General features: G+C 32.9%; 2 protein-coding genes across 5 annotated transcripts in view; one reads left to right on the top strand and one right to left on the bottom strand.

Annotated features, from left to right (window-relative positions):
- Positions 1 to 2,215, bottom strand: part of LOC126881895 (glucose dehydrogenase [FAD, quinone]-like) — a 176,938-nt gene extending 174,723 nt beyond the window's left edge. Inside the window, exon 1 of one of the 2 annotated variants that reach the window (XM_050646548.1) lies at positions 1,900 to 2,215. In XM_050646548.1, the coding sequence (XP_050502505.1) occupies positions 1,900 to 2,104 (205 nt within the window). In that variant the 5' untranslated portion in view covers positions 2,105 to 2,215. The remainder of the gene's footprint in view (positions 1 to 1,899) is intronic. The other variant, XM_050646549.1, reaches the window with a different exon arrangement.
- Positions 1 to 27,601, top strand: part of LOC126881894 (calsyntenin-1) — a 673,839-nt gene that overhangs the window by 198,301 nt on the left and 447,937 nt on the right. The window lies entirely within an intron of this gene.

Below are 27,601 nucleotides of genomic sequence, written 5' to 3'. Positions count from 1 at the left end.
ACAAAACAAAATGAAATAACCAAACGTCCACATATTTCTCTTTCACTTATTTCTCCAGTTCCTTTGCCCAATAAAAAAATTAAAAGAAAATATGGACGACAAAAGCAACATTCTGAAATTCTAACAAGCACCCCTTTAAAAGAATTCTTAGAAGAAAAAGAGAATAAAAAAAAAAAGAAAAACTGGCGAAGTCGGAAGAAGGAAAGAAAAAAGTAACCAGACAAGTATTGGTTAATGATGCAGGATTAAAACTAAATAAAAATAAAGGGAAAGCCAAAGTACAAAAAATAATCAAACAAAAAATAAACAAAAAAATCTTGGAGGATAGCGATACTGAAGAAAGCGATTTTGATGAAGAAGGTCTTTGCAATGACGATGAGTTGGATGACATAATCAACGAGGGAGGTGAAACTGATATCTGCATATTATGTGGAGACTTCGGCAAAAAGACGGAAACATGGTTCAGATGCACAAGTTGTGGACAATGGGTGCATAAAGAATGCAGTGGAGCCAAAAGTCCCGAAAACTACATTTGTGACTTTTGTTAATATGTTAAAAAAGCTTTGTTTACATTTTCTTACTTTCAGTATTAAAAAATAAATTTTCTTTTCATATCACTTGCGCTTTTAATATAGATACCTACATGCGCCATCTTCACCATCACTGTGCGTCATCTTTCCCTCGGTGGAAGGTAAGATGGCGCAAAAGCGTTTTTTTTTTAAAGCCGCATAAAAAATACTTCCTTTTATTGAATTTAAAAATAATCCTAGAAATTGGTTATAGAAACGTAGCATTCAAAGTTAGCTTAAATATTTTTTACCCTTAAATAAAATGTATTTTGCTTAGGTGCGTCATCTTCGACGTCCTTCCCCTAGTAGCATGATACACCTAAAATTGACCGTTTCTCTGTTATTTCAAGTTGAATACATCAATTTGAGATTGTAACAAAAAAACAAACTATTTTCACCTACCATATCTCTTTTTGTATTATAACTAGAAGATTTCTGAAGGCAAGTGTCTCTTTGTTTTTTTATTGCTTACAAAAATGTTTAATATAGTTTTTTTAATTAGATGCATAGTTTTTAAGGTATTCGCAAAGAACCTTTCGAAAAGGTATTATGTGTCAATGAAATTGGCCAATTTTCAACCACGAGTATCTCAAAAATTGAGTTTTCAAAAAAAAATTATAGAACAGTTTTTGCTTAGAATTAGGTTCTCTATCGAATTCCGTGGTAATTTTAACCAAAAAATGTTCCACCCCTAAAAAGGGGTGGGAACCACCCCCAAGATAAAAGCACACATCGGCATAGGGTAGACTTTGAATTAGAAGATAAGTAGAGGCTAGGCCCAAAATTTCATTAAAATCCAGGCAGTAGGATAGAATTCGGAGGTAATATCCTATTCTTGCTCCCATTGACTGGTGTATAACTAAATTAATGCCAAATGTTGATAATTTCTTATTAGACCATCAAGTTCTTGTCCCATTAAATGAATTTAATTTTTGCTTACTTTTTTCATGTAAGAGTTACTGATATATTTTGATTTAAATTTAATTAAAAAATGTGTGAAAATGGTGTTCCTTTTACTTTTTTTTCACACTATACCTACTTAACTACTGTCAGAAATTTAAATCTTTCAAAGTGAATAGCAGAGGGTCGATCTAAACTTGAAAAACATGACAAAGGGTCTACAAGAGAAAAAAGTTTGGTAAACTCTGCTTTAAAACATTTCATTCGAAAAAGAAATCCTATTCCTATGACACTGGGAGATATGCAGCACAAAAAATTTCACTTTACACTGTACACAATAATTTCAAAATATTCGATATTTATGTCCATGAGTGTATAACTTGTTTACAAAATGCAAGTTTTCAAAAAACATAATGCACAAGGTAATTACCTCTGATCGTGGTGTCGTCCGGCTCATACATCTTCGCATTGGTCGGCGTTTCATAATTGAGAGCTTTTTGAAGTTCATCCGTGATGAGTTTCTCGTAATATTGAACCTCGTCGAACACCTTATCGCTAGCCGTTGCACGAAAGTCCTTAGAAGAAAAGAAAGTTAACGCAAAAACCGCCAACGGGACAGGCTTGAACAGTATCATCGTTTAAGCAACTGCATTCATACACTGAAGACAGGTATTTGCTAATTGATACTTTTATTTGTCCTCGAAAAAAATATATTAATCTATTTCGTAATTTAGTCCACGATAAACACTCATTTACACATTTAATGTTTGTATATTATTAAAATATTGAACGTACTGGGTGTTAAAAGGAAAGATATGGTTTCGAAGGTATTATACAGGACGGACTGAAAGTTTCTGGGTTTTTAATGTAAAAAAATAATTGCAAAAGTGACAGCAACACTATACAGTAGTAATATGTATAGTAGGGGAGAAAAGTATGCTAAATTTGTAGTTACTCGAGCGTTATGGGGAGCGATGGGGTTTTGAAGAGTAGTTCCTAAAACCAAAAAAAGTTAAGTAAAGTTTTCCATAAAGTGGGGAACTTTCCATTTTTTTAATTTAATTTTCCATTTCCAACAATCGTTTTTTCCGATTGTAGCTCATCTATCCATAATTCGAAAAAATGTCTCCAATAAAAGTTGCTTCTTATTGCAATTGTTGCTTCGATTCGACAAGACGTACGTTTTGCTGTTTACACGTCACATTTTATTGTATAGGATTTGTCCTATCACACAAAACGTACAATAAGACGTAGCGTGAAAACGGGCCTTTAGAACAATGTGTTGATCCTGGATATATAATTTTTTAACATTTTATTAACAGAAAGCTAGACGATCTATTTATATTAAATAAACCAGGTTCAAGTTGACTTGACATTGTCTCGGAGATAAACACAAAGTCACTAATGACTTAGAAACTAAAACTGGTAACAAGAAGAATTTATTTCTTAAATCAGTATACAAAGAGTAGTCAATAATGTTATTATAATTCATTTTTATTTTTCAATAGGAAACTTGCATAAAATTTTAAATTCGAAAAAAATGCTATAAATCAAAACAGAACATAATTTAAAATAAATATCAAAGAAAAAAGTTGTTCTTGTCGTTCGTTTGGGCCCTAAAAACGATTAAAATCGAAGAAAATTCAAATTATAGCAGTCAGTCCATAACGCCCTCATTGGTCGTGACGTCATAAAGTTAAAAATGTTCAAGGTCCGCGTCATTAATTCATTACGTTTGATATCCGTTTACTTGTAGTCATTTTATGGTGTATCTCAGTTTTATAAGATAGTTGCTGTGAACTAAATATTTCATAATATTTGAGAGTCTAAAGGGCAGTCTGATAACTTACCCATTATGACTATTTTATTATAGTTATACTTATATAATAATTATACTTTATACTATGATTACTTTATTTTAATTTTATAGTAAAATCAGTTCCAGAAAAATATTGTATAGGTAAATATCATCTAATCTGTAATGTACCTACATCTACCAAAATATACCGAAAGTTCTATTTTCTTTTTATTCAAAATACACTTGATTTATTAAAAAACTATTAAACAGACAACAGATATTAAATACTTACATTAAAATGATCTTCACATACATGAAGACCTTGAGAATGAACTAAATTGTATTTAATGTCCTTTCAACATGCATGTAACCACTTTATTAAAGTCCGTTTCTTATCGACTGGTATGTAATCTAATAAAAATATTTTATTGGGGGTTTAAATGATTATATTTTTAAACAATGGTACTAAACAACACTTATGGTATTTACTTTTATTTTTCATAGCAAACACACACACACAAAATTCAATATGTACTATCTCTTTTATCGATATACGATTTTACTAATTTTGAGTCATTTTGACTAAACTTTGGGTCATCATTGTTTAAACAGAAATGACTTCAAAACAGGAACTAAAATTAAAACTCAACTTTTCAATACGCTTCGATTGATGTGTTACATGTACTATTTCTGCGACTATAACGACACATCTGGTTAGAAATTTTTAAGCGGAAATGATATAAAATCCAAAACCAAAATTTGTTCTCGTCTTGCTAAGGCACGTCGAATGATATATCGCTTATACTATTTCGGTGACGTTAGAACAGTTCATACTGTTGCAACTCTAAAACCGGAAGTCCGATGTCAAATTTTTCATCCTTAGTACCATCCTTGGGTTATAAGCTTTCATTTGACAATAAATTTGTCATTCTATCTGTATTAATAATGGAGGAGTTGTATTTGCGGACGGAAAGACAGATGAACAGACTGTCATGAAACCGGAAGTAAATATTTGTTCTTATCTTGCGAAGTAGCGTCGAATAATATATCACGTTTACTGTTCCGGTGACTTTTAAACAGTACTTCTGGTCGCATTTATAAAATCGGAAGTCATAGGTCAAATTTCGCACATTTAGTACCATCCTTGGATTATAAGCTTTCATTCGACACCTCCATTGTTATTATACCTGGTATATGGTATAGTGACGGAGGAGTTATATTCGCAGTCGGACGGACAGACAGCCTAGGTCAAATATCACACCTTTGGTACCATTCTTGGATTATAAGCTTTCATTTGACACCTCGTTTGTCATTCTACCTGGTATAATGAAGGAGGAGTTATATTCGCGGTCGGACGGACCAACGGAAAGACAGCCTAGGTCAAATATCTCACATTTACTACCATCCTTGGATTATAAGCTTTCATTTGACACCTCATTTGTCATTCTAACTGGTGTAATGACGTAGGAGTTATATTCGCGGTCGGAAGGTCGACGGACAGACAGCCTAGGTCAAATATCACACCTTTGGTACCATTCTTGGATTATAAGCTTTCATTTGACACCTCATTTGTCATTCTACCTGGTATAATGAAGGAGGAGTTATATTCGCGGTCGGACGGACCGACGGAAAGACAGCCTAAGTCAAATATCTCACATTTACTATCATTCTTGGATTATAAGCTTTCATTTGACACCTCATTTGTCATTCTAGCTGTTATAATGACGGAAGAATTATATTCGCGGTCGGACGGACCGACGGACAGACAGCCTAGGTCAAATATCTCACCTTTTATACCATCCTTGGATTACAAGCTTTCATTTGACACCTCATTTGTCATTCTACCTGGTATAATGACGGAGGAGTTATATTCGCGGTCGGAAGGACCGACGGGCAGACAGCCTAGGTCAAATATCTCGCCTTTAGTACCATTCTTGGATTATAAGCTTTCATTTGATACCTCACTAAGTGAGGTATCCAGCAGGTGAATATACCAGCTAGAATGACAAGTCTTGTCATTCTAGCGGGTATATTGACGGAGGAGTTGTGATCACAGACAGGCAGACAGACAGACGGACGTGGATAATTCAAAGTTTTCACATTTTTTTCAAAATTGGGTGAAAACAAAATGTGCAAGTTCTCTATTAAAGACGCTGACGAGGTCAATATGAAATTTGACTTAACAGCTATTGCACTTTGCACAATTTTTTCCATTTTCTGTTCTATATTTCTCTTTTTTTGGGACAGTAAAAGGATTATTAATTAATAATTGACTGTCTGCGTGAACTTTATTCCTATTGGAATGTTTTAGAGAAAATTTTAGGGAAACTTCATTCCCCACATTTTCACCAACTTCTTAAATTATAAAGTACACAAATAACATTAAAGCATAATAAATTGTTGTTGTTGTCAGATGAGAAAAGTTTCTAAGTTATTAGCTCTTTCTAATCTCCGCAATCTTAACTTGATTAAAAATTATGTCGACTAATAAATTTATCCTCGGGTAGTGCTTATTAACTCTATTTCCAGATACAAAATCTGTTTGGATACGGGGTGCTATTTTTGGAGATTTTATTTTAACAGTTTAGAAATGTCTTCGTCGATTTGTAAAGTTTTTTTTGTTGTTTTTTATTCCGACGCTTCCTTTCTGTGTTTATTTATAGGTAAAAGTTTACTACAGGTATACATTGTGAGGGTGTGGTATAAATCAAAGTAGCTGAACTGTGGAGGATCGTGTCGAGTATTATTAGAGTCGTATTTTTCGGTGTTAAACGTTTTAAGCTTAGATTGGGAACGAGACTTTTATAGACGTCTATAAATTATTAAACTTTCTCCGAGTATGTGGAGAACGAACAAGGGGACACGTTTTGTGAGAAAAATCTTTACCACACAAATGATGTTTTAGGAACGATAAACGATAGGGCTGTTTCACATTATAAGAATTTTGAACGTACGAGGGTTTTCTCGTGCGGTAGTTTTGACGCACCTATCCTTTTCGCACAATAAGAATTGAGTCGCACGAAGATATTTTTCTGTGTTGTTTGGTATGTTATTGGTATATTATTTTTATTTACACTTTGTGGCTGAGGTAGGTACATGATACGATGTCTGATATGTATCATTACGATGTATCATTACAAATGGGTATTTTTTGTCCATACTTTTGTTCTAATGTACTGTAATGCATATTTAATTCATTTGCAATTTCTATTTTGTCAGTTATTATTTCTTATGTTTTTAATTAAAAGTCTTAATTTGTTTTTATAATCGTTGTTCTACTAAGTTATTTGTGGGATCTTGGATTAGCTCATACAATCTATGTAATAAACTATTCTAAATGGGAAATAAAACAACATTTAAAAATGAGTGGATGATAGAGGGTCTTTTAAATTCTGTACATGAAAAACATAGATTGTAATGTTGTTCTGAAGCTGTTTCCTTGTGGAATTTTTGTAATAAACTATTCTAAATGGGAAATACGCCACAATTGAACTAACAAAATGATTGTATTAACGTTTCGACATCCGATTTGGGCGTCGAAACGTTAATAAAAATAATTTTTTAGTTAAATTGTGGCTTATTTCCCATTTAGAATAGTTTATTACAAAAATTCCACAAGAAAACAGCTTCAGAACAACATTACAATCTACGTTTTTCATGTACAGAATTTAAAAGACCCTGTGTCATCCACTCATTTTTAAATGTTGTTCCCCTCGTTTTAAATGTTGTTTTTAGATAATTTCACACAAGACGTGACCGCCGCCCTACTCCAGTCTTCACCGAGTCGTTTACCCTATAAAACTAAATATAATTTCGTAGAATAAAAGTTATAGTTATATTATATGGAGCGAAATCAAATTATAGCGTTGTGGTTACTTTATCCTCGAAGAAAGAGAAATAAGAGGAACCGAATTCATGGGTCCATCCTATGAACGCAAAAAGATACGATTTATATATTTTTATATTCACACATATTGATGGAACACCCTCTATACTCAAAGTTAATTGCAACTATCTAAAATAAAGTTTATTGTAATATACTTAGCAGTTTTAGTTATTGTTGTTATCAGTAACATATAAATAATTTTGCTGTACTTACCAAATGTGTTTTTTTCTTTATCACCTAATTCGTCAAATTCACTGTTAAGTGCACGCCATACACCATTCCAAGAATTTCTCGTCAAGTTTCTATCTTTATATATTTCTATTGTTTTGTCCCAAAGAACAGGTCTCGCTTCGAGACAACATTTGGTCGACAAACACTTGGTCGAATGCACAATTCATCGAATGTACAATTCGTCGACGAACATTTGTTCGAATGGATTTTTCGTCGACAAACTGTTATTTATCTTTAGGATAAAGGGATTAATAATGACAAACGACGGATTATTGGTTTTTATTTTGTTAACTGGAATATTGTAATATACATATCTGATTTTTTTTGGGGTTTTGTTAATTTTTTTTTCTAAATCTTAATTATTTTTAAATTTAATGAAAAAATTGGCTACGGTAGGAGAGTAGACACCAAATATAACCCGATATTTTAGTTAGTGATGTTGTACCATTCTTCTTTTTGGTGTCGGCGCACTTGCGAGCGGAGCATTTCCGGACAAGTCAAATTTGGGGGCACTTGCGGACAAGACGAAATATGTGAGATGCTGAGGTAAATAAATTGTTAGGGAATCGAGGCATTTCCGTACAATGTTTTCAACTTTAAAATCAGTCAATATCAATAAAAAAGTAAAGAAATCGTGAGAATAAATTTTCCTTCACACTTTATCCAGGGCTTAGGACTGGCAATCTATAAAATAATTTTTTTTTGATATCGTTCAAAGAAACTAACTTTATATATTGGCGTGTTTCCGCCATGTATTATTCCCTTTGGGCCTTTGTCGACGAAAAATCCATTCGACTAAATATTCGTCGACGAATTGTACATTCGATGAATTGTGCCTTCGACCAACTGTTTGTCGACCAAATGTTGTCGACTAATTTTCCGTCGACGAAGTGTTCTCGACCAACTTTCCGACACCGGCTCACTTAGCCGGCGAAAAATGTTCAAATTTCACCACCAGGTCGTTAAACCAACGAATATAGACGCATATGCGTCTATATTCTGGAATCTGGAAACTGGAATCATTCGAGTTGTGGGTGTATAAAAGAATTCTGAAAATATCATGGACAGAACACATCACAAACAAAGAGGTTCTGAGAAATATGAATAAAGAAATGGAAGTATTAAATACAATCAAAACCAGAAAATTGGAATATCTCGGACATATTACACGTGGAGAGATATATAACTTGCTCCAACTCATTATACAAGGAACGATCCAAGGAAAAAGAAGCATAGGGAGACGTAGAATATCATGGCTACGCAACCTGAAAGAATGATACGAATGTACATCAAATAAACTTTTCAGAGCAGCCGTCTCTAAAGTCCGAAAAGCTATGATGATTGCCGACCTCCGTCGAGGAGATGGCACTTGAAGAAGATAAAACAGTTGTTTCCTTAGAAGAAAAGTATCAAACTAACTACCAAGTTGCAAACAATTTGCAACAACCCCTAATGGAATACATACCTGTTACTGAAATAGATCTGCCACAGAAGTGTCGTCCACCGATTTACTAAATTGGTATATCTTTATGGACAAGGGCGGGAGGGTGTAATAGAGACGTCTATTAAAAAAATGAAAAGGAATCCACAACAACAGAAATATGAATTTGACAATATTCACAAGGATAAGGATATGAGAGAAAAAAATATTGAAAAAAAGTGCGGTGGGAATAGAGAGCAAGAAAAATAACATCGGTTCACTCGTTTTAAAACTATATCTTTGTAGATACGCAGATAAAATAGCACTTAATCTAGGAGATAGTCTAGAAATCTTATAACAAATATTTAAGATAGTGAGGGCAATAACCGACGTATCACATTTATAACAAAAAATAGTATTGATCACATGTCATGTACTTTATTTATTTAACCATACTGATGTTTAACTATAAAACAAATAATAAATATGCTGGTAATACGATATGCGGCAAAATATACACTATATGTACCTACTGAAATTCGTATACCTCAAATTTGTATGTGTGTGGCGCCGAAACGTACTGAGTGGTTTATGAACGTCGTTATAATGTATGTGAATGTCGTGATAATGTTGCTAATGTCATGATAATCTTCAGAATGGTTCTCAGTTTTGCAGAAAAAAATTTTATGGTCGAGTACTATCTTCGGTCATGGAAAAGGCCACGAAAACGGTCCTACGGAAAAGCTTAAAATCAACAAGGGTTTCAGCAGGACGGGACACTACTGCGCGATCATTTTGGGGTTGCAACTCATCAAGAACTAACGCCACCAGATCCGTACATATGGGGAATGCTGAAGGAGTCAGGCAGATGCACCCTCTGTCATTTCGAAATTGCGGACTAGAGTTAAAGATTTTTTCGTGCCAAAGGCAGTGGCGTATCTAGAAATTCGCCTTGGGAGGGAAAATTTACCTTAGGGGGAAACTTCCAATGAAAAACGAACCAAAAGACATAAAATAGATAAACTCAGATTACATAAAAGACATAAATAACAACTTATATACATTAAGTTCCCTTAATGTTTCTAACTAGCGTGTTTATTGGGGTGAATTTGTCTTTATGTGGTTTCGGTTTCATGTCAGTATTTTTATGTTTGAACAATTTTTTTTCTTTAATTTTGGACCTTGTTAGAGGAGCAAATTTCCTCATTTTCACTCCCTAAATCCGCCATTGGCCAGAGGGCACCTTTAACATTTGGTTTATCAGGAACGTGCGTCGTCGTGAATAATTTTTGCAAGGCTATATCATGTATAATAGATATATAAATAATCATAAAAATTTCAATATCATTTCAGTACTGTTTATTTTGCCGCATACTGTACTTTGTTGCTGGATAGTACATACGGAATTACAGAAACTTGAACATTCAGCGATTATTCCTTCAATCAAAAGGAAGCGGAATTAAAATCATCCCAAAGAACAATCGCTAAGTGTTAAATTTCTGTAAAGGTAGCTTCTAAAAACATAAAACTGTTCCTTAAAAATAAAGATAATTGACTTTGCTAGACTGACGTGCATCATCCTGTAGATTTAAGTTTATATTTAAAAAGCGCTCATTTGAATTTAAAAGTTGACGAGTCCCAGCGTTTTTGTAATTTTCTAAAATAAGAACACAATAATGGATTTAATAAATTTAAGTCGATGGTCTCCAATACACGCTGTACGCAGCCTACGGCGTCTATTGGATACCACCGGCTAAGTCGGTGGTCACTTTAATTCAACCCGTAATTTGAATTTGTTTTATAATTACTCTTTTTTAACCATTTTTGCTTGCAAGATAGTTTTTGTCCTAAAAAGTTTATTAAAAGTAACGAAAATATAGTTATTTTCCTAACAAGTGCAGAAAGTAATTCTTTTCCGCACGCGACTGCAGTTTGTCGAACGACGCGAAGCGGGAGTTCGGCAAGCAGTCGAGTGCGGAAAAGAGACTTTCTGCAAGAGTTAGGAACAATATTTTTTCTAAGAGTCTTTAAAAAATTACCAAATCTTAATCAATTAATTTAATTAATATGATTATTTCATTCATAGGAAATTCTTACCAATAGAAAGCTACAGAAATCTAAATTAAATTGATAATTTTTGATAATTTCCCGTCGTCAATTATATTACGTCAGATGCCCTTCGTTTCTACGAAAAAATGGATTCAGTGACATTAATGACAATTATTAATGTTTTAAAAATTATAAACGTGATGACTTTCAACCGTAAAATATTTATAACAACTGTGTGTTTAATTGTACTAATAATTTGTACTTACATAAATAAATTACAATACAATTTTGGTTTTGAACAGTTTTATTCATGAAATAATCGCAACAAATTGCACTCGATCTCTAAAATTAATATAGAATTTTTGCCCTCGTTACACTTTTGACATAATTTCACTCGCCTTCGGCTCGTGAAATTAAAACTGTCAAAGTGTCACTCGGGAAAAATTCAATAATTTTAGAGCTCTTGTGCAATTACTACTGAAAATACATACACAAATTAATTCTTTGACAAGGTTGTCAAAACCAAACTTTCAATATAATTAGTTAGAATGACGACGATCTTGGTTTCCATGACGATGATTCAAAACGACTGTTATTGTCTACCGATTTGACTTTCGAATATTATGTCAAAATAATTTTATTTCATCGAATTGTCGCGTTAATTTCATTAAAACAGGAACACAATAAGATATATTTGAAATAAATTAATAAATAATATCTAAATATTAGTTTATTGCATGTATTATAATTACTTTAAGGCCATATTAACATATCTAAATTAACACGCGTGCGGAAAAGTAAAAACCGCGTGCGGAAAAGTAACACGGGTGCGGAAAAGTGAAACTTTCTAAACTAAAATGCGTGCGCGAAAGTAGACATTTTTGCACGCTCGTAGAAAAAACAATTTTCCTACGGCGTGACGTTGTACGCAGCCTACAGCGTCTATTGGAGACCACAGCTTAAGCATATTCACCACAATCCAAACAGCCATATCTTCTTCCTGAACTCAGTCAACATGTGTTGAAATCCCCTGAGAAATTACACACCAAACTGAGACTTCGTCTGCAAATTTTGCTTTTGCATTTTTAAGTTCGTTTGGAAATTTTTGGCATGTTTTATTCTAAAACATTGTTTTTTAATATTATGATCGCTTATGAGAGGACGAGCGAGGACGGGACGGGCTGCTGCATTAACAACTAAAAACAATGTTTTAAAATGAAATAAGCCCAAGATTCTTAGCAGGAGCTGATAGAATAAGGTTTGATCTTAAAAAAAAAATAGGTTTTCAATCTAATAGCACATAAAACAACATCCAAAAATGTTATTCTACATCCAACCAGACTGAAAGCAATGGGAACCTTCTCTGGTAACACCTCCGAGGCTTCTACAATTTGCAAGCCATAACGAATGCTGATACTAAGGAAGATGAGGGAATTTTACAATTTATAATTCATGTCCCATCTGCTCAGCGCGGTAAAGTTCCAACGAGAATAGTTCCCTTCGTACTCCAATCAGAGTAAACATGTAAATCAAAAATGAATAACCATTTTCAATTTCGTTGCAACACGAAACTACAGGCGCATCATTATTCCAGTTCAATCAGGGAGTGCAGAAAGCACCTCTACCAATTTCGAAACTTATTAGTCTCTCATCAGGAGGCATATATGCTGCTCTCTCTGACCCAACTAGGACAAAGAGCAACTTAGAAAACTTAGTTTTTTGCTAGCAGTTGCCGCTAGGGCATCCCTGCCATTTCGTTCGTTGCAATCCGTGACTGCACGCCGGGGTTTGTCCTAGTTGGGTCAGAGAGAGCAGCATATGTGCCTCCAGATGAGAGACTAATAAGTTTCGAAACCGGTAGAGGTGCTTGCTGCACTCTCTGATTGAACTGGAATGCGGCTTGATGTACTTGCGGAACTTTATGCGGCTGTAGTTTGGTGTTGCAACGAAATTGAAAATGGTTATTCATTTTTGGTTTGATCTTAAATTTAGGCACTTCGTAATTTCAAAAATAATTTTTTTTACTTATGTTTTTAAGCCTTGAAAATTATCATTTTTTCTTTTTTTAGTTTTAATTTGTCTATAACTCTAATACGATTAACTTACGGAAAAATTACAATAGACCTTTTTTGTTACGAATGATCCAAAAAACCTAAAATAAAATGGCTTTTATAATTCGTTTAAAAAAATTTGTGTAAATAAATGTAGCAATAACTCCGAAACTATGACATTTAGGTAAATGGAACATGACATGAAAATATCAGTATTTCTTAAGGACTTCAAAACGTAAAAAAATATACAAAATATTCCATTTGAAATAAGAAAATTCATTAGATTTACGAAATATTAGAAAAACGAAAGATATGACAACAATGTAAATACCACTTTAATACCGGCCGCATTACAAGGCCCTTAGTCATTAAAACCTATAAAATCATGCAAGCCGTTTCCGAGATAATTGAGGATCTTTGAGGATGAGATATACAAGGTGTCCCGAAAAGATCGGTCATAAATTATACCACAGATTCTGGAGTCAAAAATATGTTGATTGAACCTAACTTAGTACAAATATGCACATAAAAAAAGTTATAGCCCTTTGAAGTTACAAAATGAAAATAAATTTTTTTCAATATTTCGAAAAAACTATTAGAGATTTTTTATTGAAAATGCAGGAACATCTTGAAAAAAAATTATAGTGAAATTTGTGCACCCCTTAAAAATTTTATGGGGGTTTTGTTCCCTTAAACCCCCCTAAACTTTTGTGTATGTTCGTATTAAATTATTCTTAAAGTATTATTAGTTAAACACAGTGTTTTTAAAACTTTTTTGCCTTTTAGTACTTTCTCGAAAAGCCAGTTTTTATCGAGATAATTTGAATATTTGTCAAATCCACCACCTATTTGTATATGGTTAAGTAGGGTTAAGTACGATTATAGAGACCTGGTAATAATATGAAAAATCTATAATTAACATTTTTATAATATGAAAATATACTAAGAGGGAAAAAAGTTTTAAAAACACTGTTTAACTAATGGTACCGCAATAAAAGTTTAATTGGAACGTACACAAACATTTGGGGGGTTTAAAGGAACGAAACCCTCATACAATTTTTATGTGAATATAATAAAAAATAAGCCGCATCTCGATAAAAACTGGTTTATAGAAAAAAGACTAAGAGGCAAAAAAGTTTTAAAAATATTGTCTCTAACTATTGGTACCACAATAATAATTTAATTGGAACGTACACAAAAGTTTGGGAGGGGTTTAAGAGAACAAAACCCCATAAAATTTTTATGGGGTGCACAAATTTCACTATAATTTTTTGTTAAGATTCTCCTGCTATAAGAATGCTACATGCCCATTTTCAATAAAAAATCTCTAATAGTTTTCGAGATATTAGAAAAAATTGATTTTTATTTTGTAACTTTAAAGGACTATAACTCTTTTTATGTACACATTTGTACTAAGGTAAGTTAGGTTCAATCAACATATTTTTGACCCCAGAATCTATGGTATAATTTATGACCAGTATTTTCGGGACACCCTGTATAAAACTCATTCTGTATTATATTTCACTATTTAGCTATAATTATATATTATAGCATAGCTCCCAGTGCGTGACAAGCGTCACAATACTTATTTAGGCCAACCACAAATGCCCGGGAACATTCGAACGAAACTTCAGGATGGAATAATTCCAGACCACGGCCATAAACTCCGAAAATAATGTACTATTACAATACACCGACCGCGAAAGTCTTAAACTTCTTGATAACAGGTTACATTGTTTTAAGCATAATAAAATACACACATCAAAAATAACGTTTTAGGAACACTACTATTACATATTCCACTTTTTTCAATAAACACTCTTTGTTAATACATACTATTCGATTTGAAAACGCGTTCTCTACAAATCAAGGTATGCCGTGAAAATGAATCTGTCAGTTCCATTGTTTTATTAAAACAAAAGTGACAGCGCCTCAAATTCGTATGACTATGCTTTGTTTTTAAACCAGGAGCAGTAAACTAAAAAGACAGATTCACACCCAAGAAGATAAGTACTAGTTTCTGTGAGTTAAAAAGGGACCTAGTATAAAAAGTAGTTCGTGAATAATTTCATGCATGGGAAAAGAGGATCTATAATAGATCGTCCCAAACCCTTTTTTCAGTGCGTCACAGATTATCGAATTCTCTCTAACGCATTACAGTTGGAAGTGACAGAAAAAAATACACCTCTGTGATTATTAGACATTGAACTTAGAAAATTATGTATTCCTTGACGGGTATTTGCATATTAAAACGACTTACAGGGCTTTTCATTCACAGTCATATATCTACGTTTACGTCATACGTTATTGATATAACCAATGATACAAACCAAAGACATATGACGTAGATACATTAATATTATGTGACACATGACAGAAGCTCGAAACAAATGACAATCGATGAAAAGCCCTACACTTAAGGATGTATAATTGGTTGGCGATTACAATACTCTAAATCTGTCAGATATAACTAAAATGCCATGTAATGATTTGTGACATTCTTAAAATCCTATATGACGTCAAAATTAATGACGCACGAAAAAAAGGGTGTATGAGAAAAAAAACTTTGTTTCTTAGACATTTTTGATGTGTGTAGAACGGATTTATTTATTATATCGATAGAAAATTCATATAATGTTAAAAATAAACTTTTAATTTTTGCCAATCATTAAATTTTCCACTTCTACTAGTAATTTAATAATAAAATATTAATAATACTAGGCCTGGATCCCGCGTACCAAAAAAAAGTTTATTAATAGCAAGCTGAAAATTTGTAAATAGCTTAATGGGCTCTAGTCGGACAAACTTTGATGTACTGGAACCCTGAAAAGGGGAAGTTTTAATTGTGGAACAGGTTACACGGTTACAGGTTTCGAACGTTAGGACGAAAACGTCCCATGTATTTTGTCGGACAGAACTTCCAATTGATTTGTTACCCTTTCATTAAACTCTCATGCAAAAATCAGACTGCTATTTATCATCAACATAATCCCTGTCATTTGACATGTTCTACGTGTCGGACTTATTAAAATGCCCAACATATTTGTCGGACAAATATTTTTTCATATATTATATAAAGTTTGCTATTGAATAAAAAAACAACCTGCTAGTTTTCACAATCATTAACTTGTCAGGATGTAAAGCTCGACAATTAAAATGACGTTCCACAATTAAAACTTCCCCTGTTCCAGTGTTCCCATACATCAAAGTTTGTCCGACTAGACACCGTTAAGATATTAACAAATTTTCAGCTTGCTATTAATAAACTTTTTTTGGTACGCGGGATCCGGGCCTATACGTAATATAAAAGAATTATTGAAATTGTGCATTACTATAAAAGTCAAAAGCATCAATTTCGGGTTATTTATGATTTGCCAAAACGGTATTTTCGGAACAGACTCAATTAGCATAACTAGGTATTTTTTAGGCGTTATGTTATGTAACAGATATAAAAATATGTTAATAGGTCAACATTACTTTAGTTATATATTTATATATAGCACAAAGTGTTTAGAACATGTGTAAATACGTTTATTATTGTTTGCATTTATAGTAATTTAGATTACGAGAGTACAGACATAGTAATTGTTTTGCTGTTATTTTAATCACTATTATTATTAGTCACAGTCGTGCAATTTTTATTATTTATTGTTGAATAACAAACACTGATACATGCTGATACCTTAATACACTCACGGACAAAAATATTGCGTATTTTGAAATTAACGTGTAAAATAAATCTTTTTGTGCTGCCCCAGTGTCAGGAATAGGATTTCTTTTCCGAATGTGATGTTTTGAAGTACATACAATATATTATAAATGGTATAATCTGATTCAGATTTGATATGGGCTATATGGTGGCCAAAATAATTTTTAAATTGAATCTCATCAAGGTATATATTCACTATTCTACCGAGATGAAGACATGCGTCATGGTGCATTAACACGAATTTGTTATCCAATATGGCTGGCAAAATGGCAAAACATGATCTTCTAAAATGTTTTTAATGTACATATATCAGCTGTCCTTTCCAAGAAATACCACTCCATAGCACTATGGTGCCACCACCAAAATTAACACTCTGTATGAGGTTATATCTGGCATAGCGTTCATCATATGGAAACAAGATTTACAAAACTTCGTCTACAGAAGTGTTGGCGAACAGAATATCAGTTGTAACCTCACACAGAGTGTTATGTTTTGGTGGTGGCGGCATAGTGCTACGGAGCGGTATTGCTTTGAAAGGACATACCGAACACGTGAAGGTGGTTAGGCGAATGCCAACTGATATGTACATTGAAAACATTTAAGATCATGTTTTGCCATTTGAAAACCATATTGGATATGACATATTGGTGTTAATGAACGTCTTCATGTCGCTAGCATAGTGAAGACTTACCTTCATGAGATTCAATTTAAAAATTATACTGGCCAGCATAAAGTCCAGATCAGATTTAAATCAGATTATACAGAGTTGGGATAAAGTATGGAACCAAGCAAATATCTTTGAAACGAAAAGAACAATATTTATGTAACTTTGCATGCAAGTACAGTGACGAAAAAGGCATCTGATGCCATATTTTTTGTTACTACTCCACTTCCGGTTTCACCGGAAATACCCTTAACTTATTTACTTTAAATTGGACACCCTGTATATTTTTGCAGATTTTAAAAGAACTTGTTATTTTTAATTCATACATACCAAGTTTGGAAGAAAAAACTATTCAAACAAGAAATAAATCTCATTACAGTAAAAAAATAGGTTAATTTATTTTCGTTAGACCAATGATATTAAAAATAAAAAAAAATAATTTCAAATGTTTGCTGTTCACCTACTGACAACGTGCAAGCCTATAAATAAATTCGTGAGTCACTTTTTGCAAGATTTCTCCACGTATTAGTTCACATTCATCAATTTATTATTCTTTGTCTCTAACCCTGCAAGCGTAACAGTTTTACCTACTATACTAAATTCAAATAAGTCATGCAGTGCATGTAAACAACAATTTTAGTCTACAGTGTAGGTGTAGGTGGTACTCGTTTATTTCCTATTACGTTGTATTAATACAAAAAAAATTATCTACAGACACTTTTTAACAAATTTTCTCTACCAAATTTGGTATGTATGAATTAAAAATAACAAGCTCTTTTAAAATCCGCAAAAATATATAGGGTGTCCCATTTAAATTAAATAAGTTAGGGGTATTTCCGGTGAAACCGGAAGTGGAATAGTAACAGAACATATGGCAACAGATGCCTTTTGCGTCACTGTACTTGCATGGAAAGTTTCATAAATATTGTTCTTTTCGTTTCAAAGATATTTGCTTGGTTCCATACTTTATCCCAACCCAGTATAATTTATATGATACTTTAAAACGTTGCATTCGGAAAAGAAATTCCATTTCTATGTTACAGGGGGGCTAAGGATAACAGCACCAAAAATTTCATCCCACATTCATATGCAATATTTTTGTCCGTGAGTGTGATATAATTACAACAATAAATTTAAACTGTTCACTTGCAAAACCGTCATTTGTTAAATGGGTATTTATTACCTAATAAAACACCATACTAATACGATAAGTATATACAAATAATATAAGGACTGGATTGGAAGTGAAGTAAATTGAAAGTGTTTTCTTAATATTGTTCTGAATCTATTTTCTTGTGGCATCTTAACCCTTAAACGCCCAAGGGTGGGTAAAAAATGTCCACCTAATGCGTATTCCCTTTTAACATATTTATTACGTGTTTAATTTTTTTTAAATTATTTATTGTTAAAAAGACAGCCCATTATCGAATGTTAATTTGGTTCTACCAATATTTTTGAAAATAAAAGCAGCATCTTTAGTTAAATATGGATGGGCATAAAAAGTACACCCTTGGTAAAACTTGTTACTAAAGGTTTCTATATAATTTCTCGTTGGTAGGAAGATAATCCATATAATTATCGATGTATAATTACATAAACTACATAATTATCCGCCAATGCGGAGGCTGAAAGAAAGAATATGGAGAAAATCGACAAATCTGAATTACTGGCTTTTACTGCTATGTTAATTTTGATGTACATTGTAATTTTATTGAAAGGTTTGTAAATTGTTTATATTAATATTTTAGAAAATGCTGTGTTTATTAAGCATAATATTCTTAAGTTTAATCCATTTTCAACAACTCTCAATAAATATATTAGCTATTTTCGAGGTGGACGTTTTTTACCCACCCTTGGGCGTACATGGAACCTAAAAAAGGTTGGGCGTTTAAGGGTTAATGTACGCGCTCGACTCTGACACGAGCGACCATTAAATTTTAATCTTTCAATTTTTCAAGTACTTGCGAAGTTGGTATTTGTATAAAAGCGTATAAGGCCGATGCCACATTATGCATTTTTACCGGGCCACATTATGCGTTTTGACCGGATGCGGTGAAAACGCATCCGTTTCCAACGCAACCGGACCGACCTGTCACACTATGCGTTTAATCTGGTGCAGTTTATAAGCGCGTACCGATGCGATGACTCAAAACGCATCCGTTTCCAACGCAAACGGACCGATATGTCACACTAAGCGTTTTCACCGGATGCAGCGGAAACGCATCCGGTCAAAACGCATAATCTGAAATCGGCCTAAATATCTAAATAGCGGTAAAATCTTTTCTACATTTCTTCTTCTTTCTGACTTCAAGACTGTGTTCTCATTGTAAAATGATATTTATTTACCTAATAACTTGCAGTAGGAACCATTGAGAATTGATACATTGAACTTTGTTGAATTGTTAAAAAATGTCTTTATTCGTAGCGTTAGTGTACTAAAAAGCGGTACATAGATACCTTTTTTTATTGCCCAGCCAGTGTTAAGACATTTTAAAATGAGATGTATTTTCTAATAACTTGCAGTCCGAACCATTGACAATTATTGATCATCATCATCATCATTCCCTTTGCCTTATCCCTATGCGGGGTCGGCTTCCCTAATTGCATTTCTCCACACAATTCTATCTTGGGTCATATCAATGTTAATCCCCTTTACCAACATGTCCTGCTTTATCGTCTCCCCCCAGGTCTTCTTTGGTCTTCCTCTCCTACTCCTTCCAGGAATCTGCACTTCAGAGCTATTCTTCGTATTGGGTGTATAACGTCTCGACGTTGAACATGACCAAACCATCTTAACCTATGCTCTCTCATTTTGGCATCAATTGGTGCCACACCTAGACTTCCCCTAATATATTCATTTCTAATTTTATCTTTCTTTGTCACTCCACTCATCCATCTAAGCATTCTCATTTCCGCCACATGCATTCGTTGTTCCTCTTTCTTCTTCACTGCCCAACATTCAGTTCCGTACATCATAGCCAGTCTTATGGCTCTTTTATAGAATTTTCCCTTCAGCTTCATTGGAATTTTTCTGTCACACAACACACCACTCGCTTCTTTCCACTTCATCCATCCAGCCCTAATTCTACTGCATGCATCTCCATCTATTTCTCCATTACTCTGTAATACCGATCCTAGGTACTTAAAACTATTGCTTTTCACAATCATTTCACCATCCAAAGATACCATTTTATTTGTAGTAACTCCATCTTTAAATGAACATTCCAAATTATTGATACGAATTTAATTTTTTTCGGGAATCGTGTTTTTTTTTATTCTTAGAACTATTTTATGCCTTACATATATAGTTCTTTTTATAGATTATTTTGTATATACAGTAGAACCTCGATTATCCGTGTTTCTTGGGACCAAAGGGTGGCACGGATAATTGAAGAGCACGGATAATCCGAACATGTATTTCTTATGTATAATACATATATGTACGTATACACATACATATGTACCTACCATAAAAAATAACAGAAAAAAATTAATCTTTCATTATGAGTCCCTCTTTCATCATATTTTATAGAGTTTCCGTCAAGTGATTTACGATGACGCTATTTTGATAAAACCTCAAAAACCTAACTTTAGTAATAGAAAATCATAGCACGGATAATCCGCAGCACGGATAATCCGCACCCGGATAATCGGGGTTCTACTGTAATATGTATTATGAAGAAAATATAATTTATTAACTCGCCTCATCCCCAGGTAAAGTAAAGATGCTACGACACTGAAAATGCTTTTTTTTTTTAATTCAATTGTAAACAAACACAACATTTTCATTTTAAAAAAATTCGATAATTTTTTGACCGAAACTTCAAAATTAATGTGTACATTAAGGGGTTAATACAATTTACTATTTTTATTGGGAATTACCCACAATTTTACTTCAAAATACGTATATTTTGATGTTTGTATTTCCACAACGGAAATCTTTCTCAAAATACAAAAACCATTAATAAATTAAACGAATTTTGTTTTCTGTGACCAACGAAGACGCTGTGTTAAATAGAGCAAATGCCGTTCGTGAGTTAATGAAAACTATTAAAATAATAATAATTTCGTACCTAGGGCATGCTCTTAGAGGAGACCGTTACAGAATCGTCCAGCTTATCATGAAAAATAAAATCAAGGGCGGCAAAGCAATTGGAAGGGAGCAGATTATGCCACGGCTCAAGAACTTTCGGGATTGGACAGGAATACGTAGTACCGAAAAACTATTCCGATTAGCTGAAGACCGTGAACACCTCGCCAATGCAATTGTCAACGTTAGGGGGATCTACTATGACACTGAGAGAAGATTATAATTCAGTTACTTGTTCTGTTAACATTATCATACTTACAAGCGTTATCAGCATATCGCATATCGCAAGTGTTTAGGTATTGTCCGTTTATGTTATGTCCGATATGACATATATCTAACTCCCCTGTTTATTTTAATGCACTTAGTTTATCAGATTCTGATGTTTTTCTTTTATTTATTATTCGAGATTAGGTTTATATATCGATAGTAAATTCTTCCGTTCTGTAAAATATTTATTACTGTGGCATTCGTTTGCTCTTTCGATCAAACGATTTCGATTAATCATTTCATAGTTTGTTAATAGATGATTACTTGTGCTGAATCCTTCTCTGAATCCAGATTGCTCCTTTGCGTGGTAGTTATCTAGTTTTCGTATTGATTTATTTGTTAGTATTTTAGTTCACATAGTAACATACATAAGATTGGGTAGAGTTATGGGTTTGTAGTTTGTAGTTCAATAACAGCGTGATTGCTTTGTTTCAGTTAATCTGTAGATTTCCTAGCTGTGGTTTTACAATATAATATTCTTATTTTGTTCTATTATTTTCCTATTTTATCATCCTCTGCCTTCAATTTATTTTACGTACTAGAAATTTTTTATGTTTCTTTACTCTTCAGATTTTTCAGTTTGTCTTTTTTCTTTGTTCTAGTACAGTGGTCGGCAAAGTGCGGCTCCGGAGCCGCATGTGGCTCTTTGGCTTCTTAAGTGCGGCTCTGGTACAAATAATATCCACGGAAAGCACAATAATATTTTTATTAACAAAAAACTTGGTAAGGGCTATTCCACGAATATACGACATCTTGGATTATCGCGACAACGAATATTTTAGTGCGCAACATAAGAAGTGCGAAAATAAATGGCTTTAATAATTGTTCCAATAAACAACAATGTATTTTGCAATTTACTTTCGTTCTTCATAATTTGCACAGTAAAATATTCGTTGTCGAGATAATCCACAACAGTCGTATGTTCATGGAATAGGGTATAGGAAAAAATTACATCTTATTTTAGCATTTGCAATCTTCAGCATTTGTAAAAAATCCTCGTGATGCTACGATAACTGAGATGGAATTTTCTCCTTTTGAAATTGACACTCGTAGCTTTGAAATACAATAATTGCTGGATTTAAAAAACAAGGAAGTAGTACATGTGGCGTTCTAAATTCGAACATATTTGTGTTGAATTGGAAATATTGAAGAAGAAAAAATGTGATCTTAGAGATTTAGTCCTGTCGCCAGGGGGGGTACAACGGCCTCGTTAATTCAGATGGACTTACCCAAATTTTTTTTATGTATTTTGACCCGTAGAACACGAATTTTTTGGGTAACAGTTGATCCGGATGTCGATAAGATTGTTATAGACCAAGAACTTGAGGAATCAAATAACAGCGATTTTTGGCAAAACAAAACAATATTTTGTATTTTTTGGGTCATTTTAAGCAAAAAATATTTCTACAAGTTTTTTAGTAGGATGCACAGTTTTCGAGATAAACGCGGTTGAACTTTCAAAAAATCGAAAAACTGCAATTTTTAAACCCGAATAACTTTTGATTAAAAAATAAAATAGCAATTCTGCTTAGCGCCTTTGAAAGTTCAAGTCAAATTATGTCGGTTTTGATTATTTGCATTGCTAAAAATTTATTGTGTTATTGCTAAACAAAGCTACAAACAACTAGTGCGTGAGTGATGTTTCTATGATTTCTCATTTAAAATCGAACGAGTAGGTAGAATAGGTACTAGTGCAATCAAGACTATTTCTACGTTACATGCGTTAAAACGCATGTAAAAGCACGGGAAACCCTACGTGTTTATAGCTTTGTTAAACAATAAAAAAATAAATTTTTACCAATGCAAATAATCAAAACCGATATAATTTGACTTAAACTTTCAAATGCGGTAAGCAGACTTGCTATTTTATTTTTTAATCAAAAGTTATTCGGGTTCAAAAATTGCAATTTTTCGATTTTTTTAAAGTTCAACCGCGTTTATCTCGAAAACTGTGCATCCTACGAAAAAACTTGTAGAAATATTTTTTACTTAAAATGGCCCAAAAAATACAAAATATTGTTTTGTTTTGCCAAAAATCGCTGTTATTTGATTCCTCAAGTTCTTGGTCTATAACAATCTTATCGACATCCGGATCAACTGTTACCCAAAAAATTCGTGTTCTACGGGTCAAAATACATAAAAAAAACTTGAGTAAGTCCATCTGAATTAACGAGGCCGTTGTACCCCCCCTGGCGACAGGACTAATTGAAGACATGATCATTTTCAACTCTTGGAATAGTATTTCTGATTCTTACGATCAGCTGAAAAAGCTCGAGTTTGATGTTATTTCCCTTTTTGGTTCTACATATCAATATATCAAAAAACTTAAATTTTGCGATAAAAATTATTTAAAAAAAATACAATGTTATAGGAAATAAAAACCCTACAAAATGAAAGAAAATAGGAGTTTCTATGGAGAAACAAAAATATTGCCAAAAAAAAACGAAAAAACACGTTTTAATTTTTTGGGGGGTTATGAATAGGGCTAGGGGTCTAAAAATTGAATACTTTTTGATGCGAAACAACATTGTATTTTTAAGAATACTATCTCTATACTTTTGAGTAGATATGTTTTAGTAAGGGAGGAAAGTATGCTAAATTTGCAGTGACTCGATCGTTATGGGACCTGTTGGGTTGTGAATATTAGGTCCTAAAACAAAAAAAAAGTTAAGTTTTCCATAAAGTGAGGGACTTTCCATTTTTTAATTTAATTTTCCATTTCCAACAATCGTTGTTTCCGATTATAGCGCCATCTATCCATAATTCGAAAAAATGTCTCGAATAAAAGTTACTTATTGTTACGTAAGGAATCCAAATCTGCAATAAAAAATGGGGCCCGTATTTAAGATTTTAAAGTAACCCCCGCCCCACCTCCGTGGGTAGTCGTGTTTGGTGTCATTCGATAGATTTTAAAAAAATATTGAATAAGTGTATTTTTCAGTTTTTCAATTTTTCGATCTGATGTTCATGTCGCGAAATATCGTGGGGTTCGTATTTAAAATTTTAAATTTATCCCCCCCCTCTCGGTGGGGGGTCGTGTTTTGGTATCATTCGATAGATTTATAAAAAATATTGAACACCTATTTTTTTGTTTTTCGATCTGACGTTCATCTCGCGAAATATTCGCTTTTTTTGTGAAACTTTGTGACTCACCCATTTCCTTACGCCCCGCTCAAATCGTCGAGATTTTTTAAATACACACTGTTTTCGAGTTTTTCTAAGGATATATTTTTCTTTCGGACCTCCCTTAACGAACTCCCCTGTATTAAGAGTCAATATATGGTAGAGGTACATTTACAGGGTACAAGGTTTTCCCCATGTGATAATCTGACGCGCTTGAGTAACTGCAAAAATCCCCGGTTGGGCTCCCCTACCATTTGTATATCTCTATTAGACTGTAGACTGTCTCAAGGTTTTTGTTGGAGCCTAGGCAACCACGTTTACCCTGAGATCTATGGTATGGGTCTTCTCTGAGATCTATGCGATGACTAACTTCACAGTCTGTCTCCTCTTGCAAAAATCTATCATTAGTTCCTCTGCTTCAATATTATCTCTCCAGCACATCCTTAGTCTTTATAACGACACGCTAGTCAGTATAACGACACGCTGATATTATCTCTTGATATGGTCGGCTCATTTCTTAGCTTCCGACCAAAGATCTAGTAACAACTGTGACGATAATATAATTTTATCATCTAGAGTACGCCAAAGAATTAAGCAAAACGTGTTTTTATACCGTCTCGGACGGTATAAGAAACGAAACGAAAAGCCTAGTTGGATGATTGTGCTCGGAGCGTTGATCGGGGAATAATAAACAACAAGGCATAAGAGGTGAGTTAAGTATATCCCGACCATTTTCCGAAACCCTATAACCCCCGTCGTTTTGGTGCGGTGAACGATTTCGACGCTTTCATTTTACCCATCCTATACGAGAGGTGATCGTAATTCACTACATGTCTTCCCCCCTGGCGTGTTGAGCGAGATGTCCTCTCCTTATACGTTCATTTCATATTAACAAATAAATGTAATTCCTAATCCACGCGATCATCGGTATTATTCATTCATGTACCAAATATCGTCACAGCGACTCGAACCTAAAGTCCGATACATAGATTATAAGTTTATTTTATTAACGAAATTAACGACTAATTAAGGCTAATTATCTTATATTTTGTAGGTTTTGATTATAAATAAAAATGTCTTAAAAAGCGAATCTTGTCTTCGACTGTATTTTGTTACACGGAGCATCACATTGAACAAGAACGTTACACAGCCATATTTTATAATTCCTATCCAATTTTCCAGCAGTTTAATATACTATCTCTGTAGCTAGTATTTAGTGATGTAACGAATATTCGTATTCGCATTCGCGAATATTCGCATATTTTGGCATATTCGCATCCGCATTCGCGAAGTTTGTGCGAATATTTTGCGAATATGAATAGCAGAAAAAAAATAATTTGAAGGTAATATTTGGTTAATAAAATCAAAATCTAATCACTTCTCGTCTTTTTTTATCAAGAAAAAGTAACTTAACACATTCACGGACACGCTTCACATGTAGACACGTCTTCTTATGGAGTAGGTAAATGACTTCATTTGCAGTCGTGTCCGTGAATGTGTTAACCTCAATAACCACAATATCAGCCTTCACTTTTTTTCTTATTTGGTTTTATGTAATAAAGCTTTTAATTTTAAATATATATGTATGTATTTGGAAAATATAATAACAAATAACAGATGATGGAAAAACGGACATGTCAATAAGAGTTATAAAATGAAGAAGGCTACTAACGTGTATTACGTAGGTATTACTCATTAAATAATATAAATTTTGGGAAATCAGAAATATATAACAAAACTAAACTCAGAGTAAGTATACAGAGTGCGCCAAACCTCTGGTTTTCTTTGATTACGGCTAAACTATAAGATATACAAAAAAATGTTTATAACAAAACTAATGTGTATCAAAGACGTCTATAATTTAAAATTATTTTCGATTATACAGGGTGAGTCAGATGGACGGTATGAACCAAAGTTGTATTTTTTTAAATGGAACACCCTGTATATTGAATTATTTTTGAATGCATTATTTAAAAATATGAAAAATTTGTATGTCTTATAGGCCTAAAGTTAATAATTTTCGAAATATTTACATTTTTATTGAGAAAAATGGTAATATTTATAGCGTTGTGGATTATGTTTCCAAGGTTATAACAATTTAAGTGGTATGTCAAAGTTTTTATAATATAGTGTTATTTTTAAATAATTTAATATGTTTTACTTTTAGCCATAAAATATATAGGGTGGTCACTATTCGCAAATTCAAAATTTTCTCATTTTTTTTAAATGGGACACCCTGTATATTTGTTTTGTATTTTGTAGTAAATATTACAACCTTTCTTTTAGTATAGGTTGTATGTACCTAGCATGTTTCGTTTTGTAGATATTTTAAAAAAACTATAGATTTTATGTTTTTGCGGATTTTTTATTAAAAAAATGTTTGCAAAAAAAATAATTATAATCTGGTTTTAGTAACATACACTAAAATATGAAATATGAAAATAAAACCGTAATTAAAGATTAAAATAAATCGTATGCTAGTATTTTTTGTACAATTCAATTTAATTTAATAACTTTAAATTATTTTACAAAAATTATTTTACCATACTAATGAATGCACAAATTAGTTACTAAATTAAATAAATAACCAAATTTTAAATCTACCTTAGTAATTTTTCTACCACAGCAACTTTCCTGTACCAAATTAATTGTTAGTTATATTGTATTTACGAGTAAGATCAGTTAAACTTTTAATTTACCTTTTAAATTTACTTACGTCTTGAGAACATAATAATTATAAAGTATGATTTGAAACAAATGAATGTTAAATGTGTCAGCCAAATTATTTATTAATATAAATAGTATTTACTGGTGTCACAAAAGCTGGTAATACTTTTGTAGTTG

This window comes from Diabrotica virgifera, chromosome 3, assembly GCF_917563875.1.
Source record: "Diabrotica virgifera virgifera chromosome 3, PGI_DIABVI_V3a".
Taxonomy (NCBI): Eukaryota; Metazoa; Arthropoda; class Insecta; order Coleoptera; family Chrysomelidae; genus Diabrotica; species Diabrotica virgifera.
The sequence above is the reverse complement of the archived record's forward strand: the minus strand, read 5'-3'. Positions and strand labels throughout refer to the sequence as shown.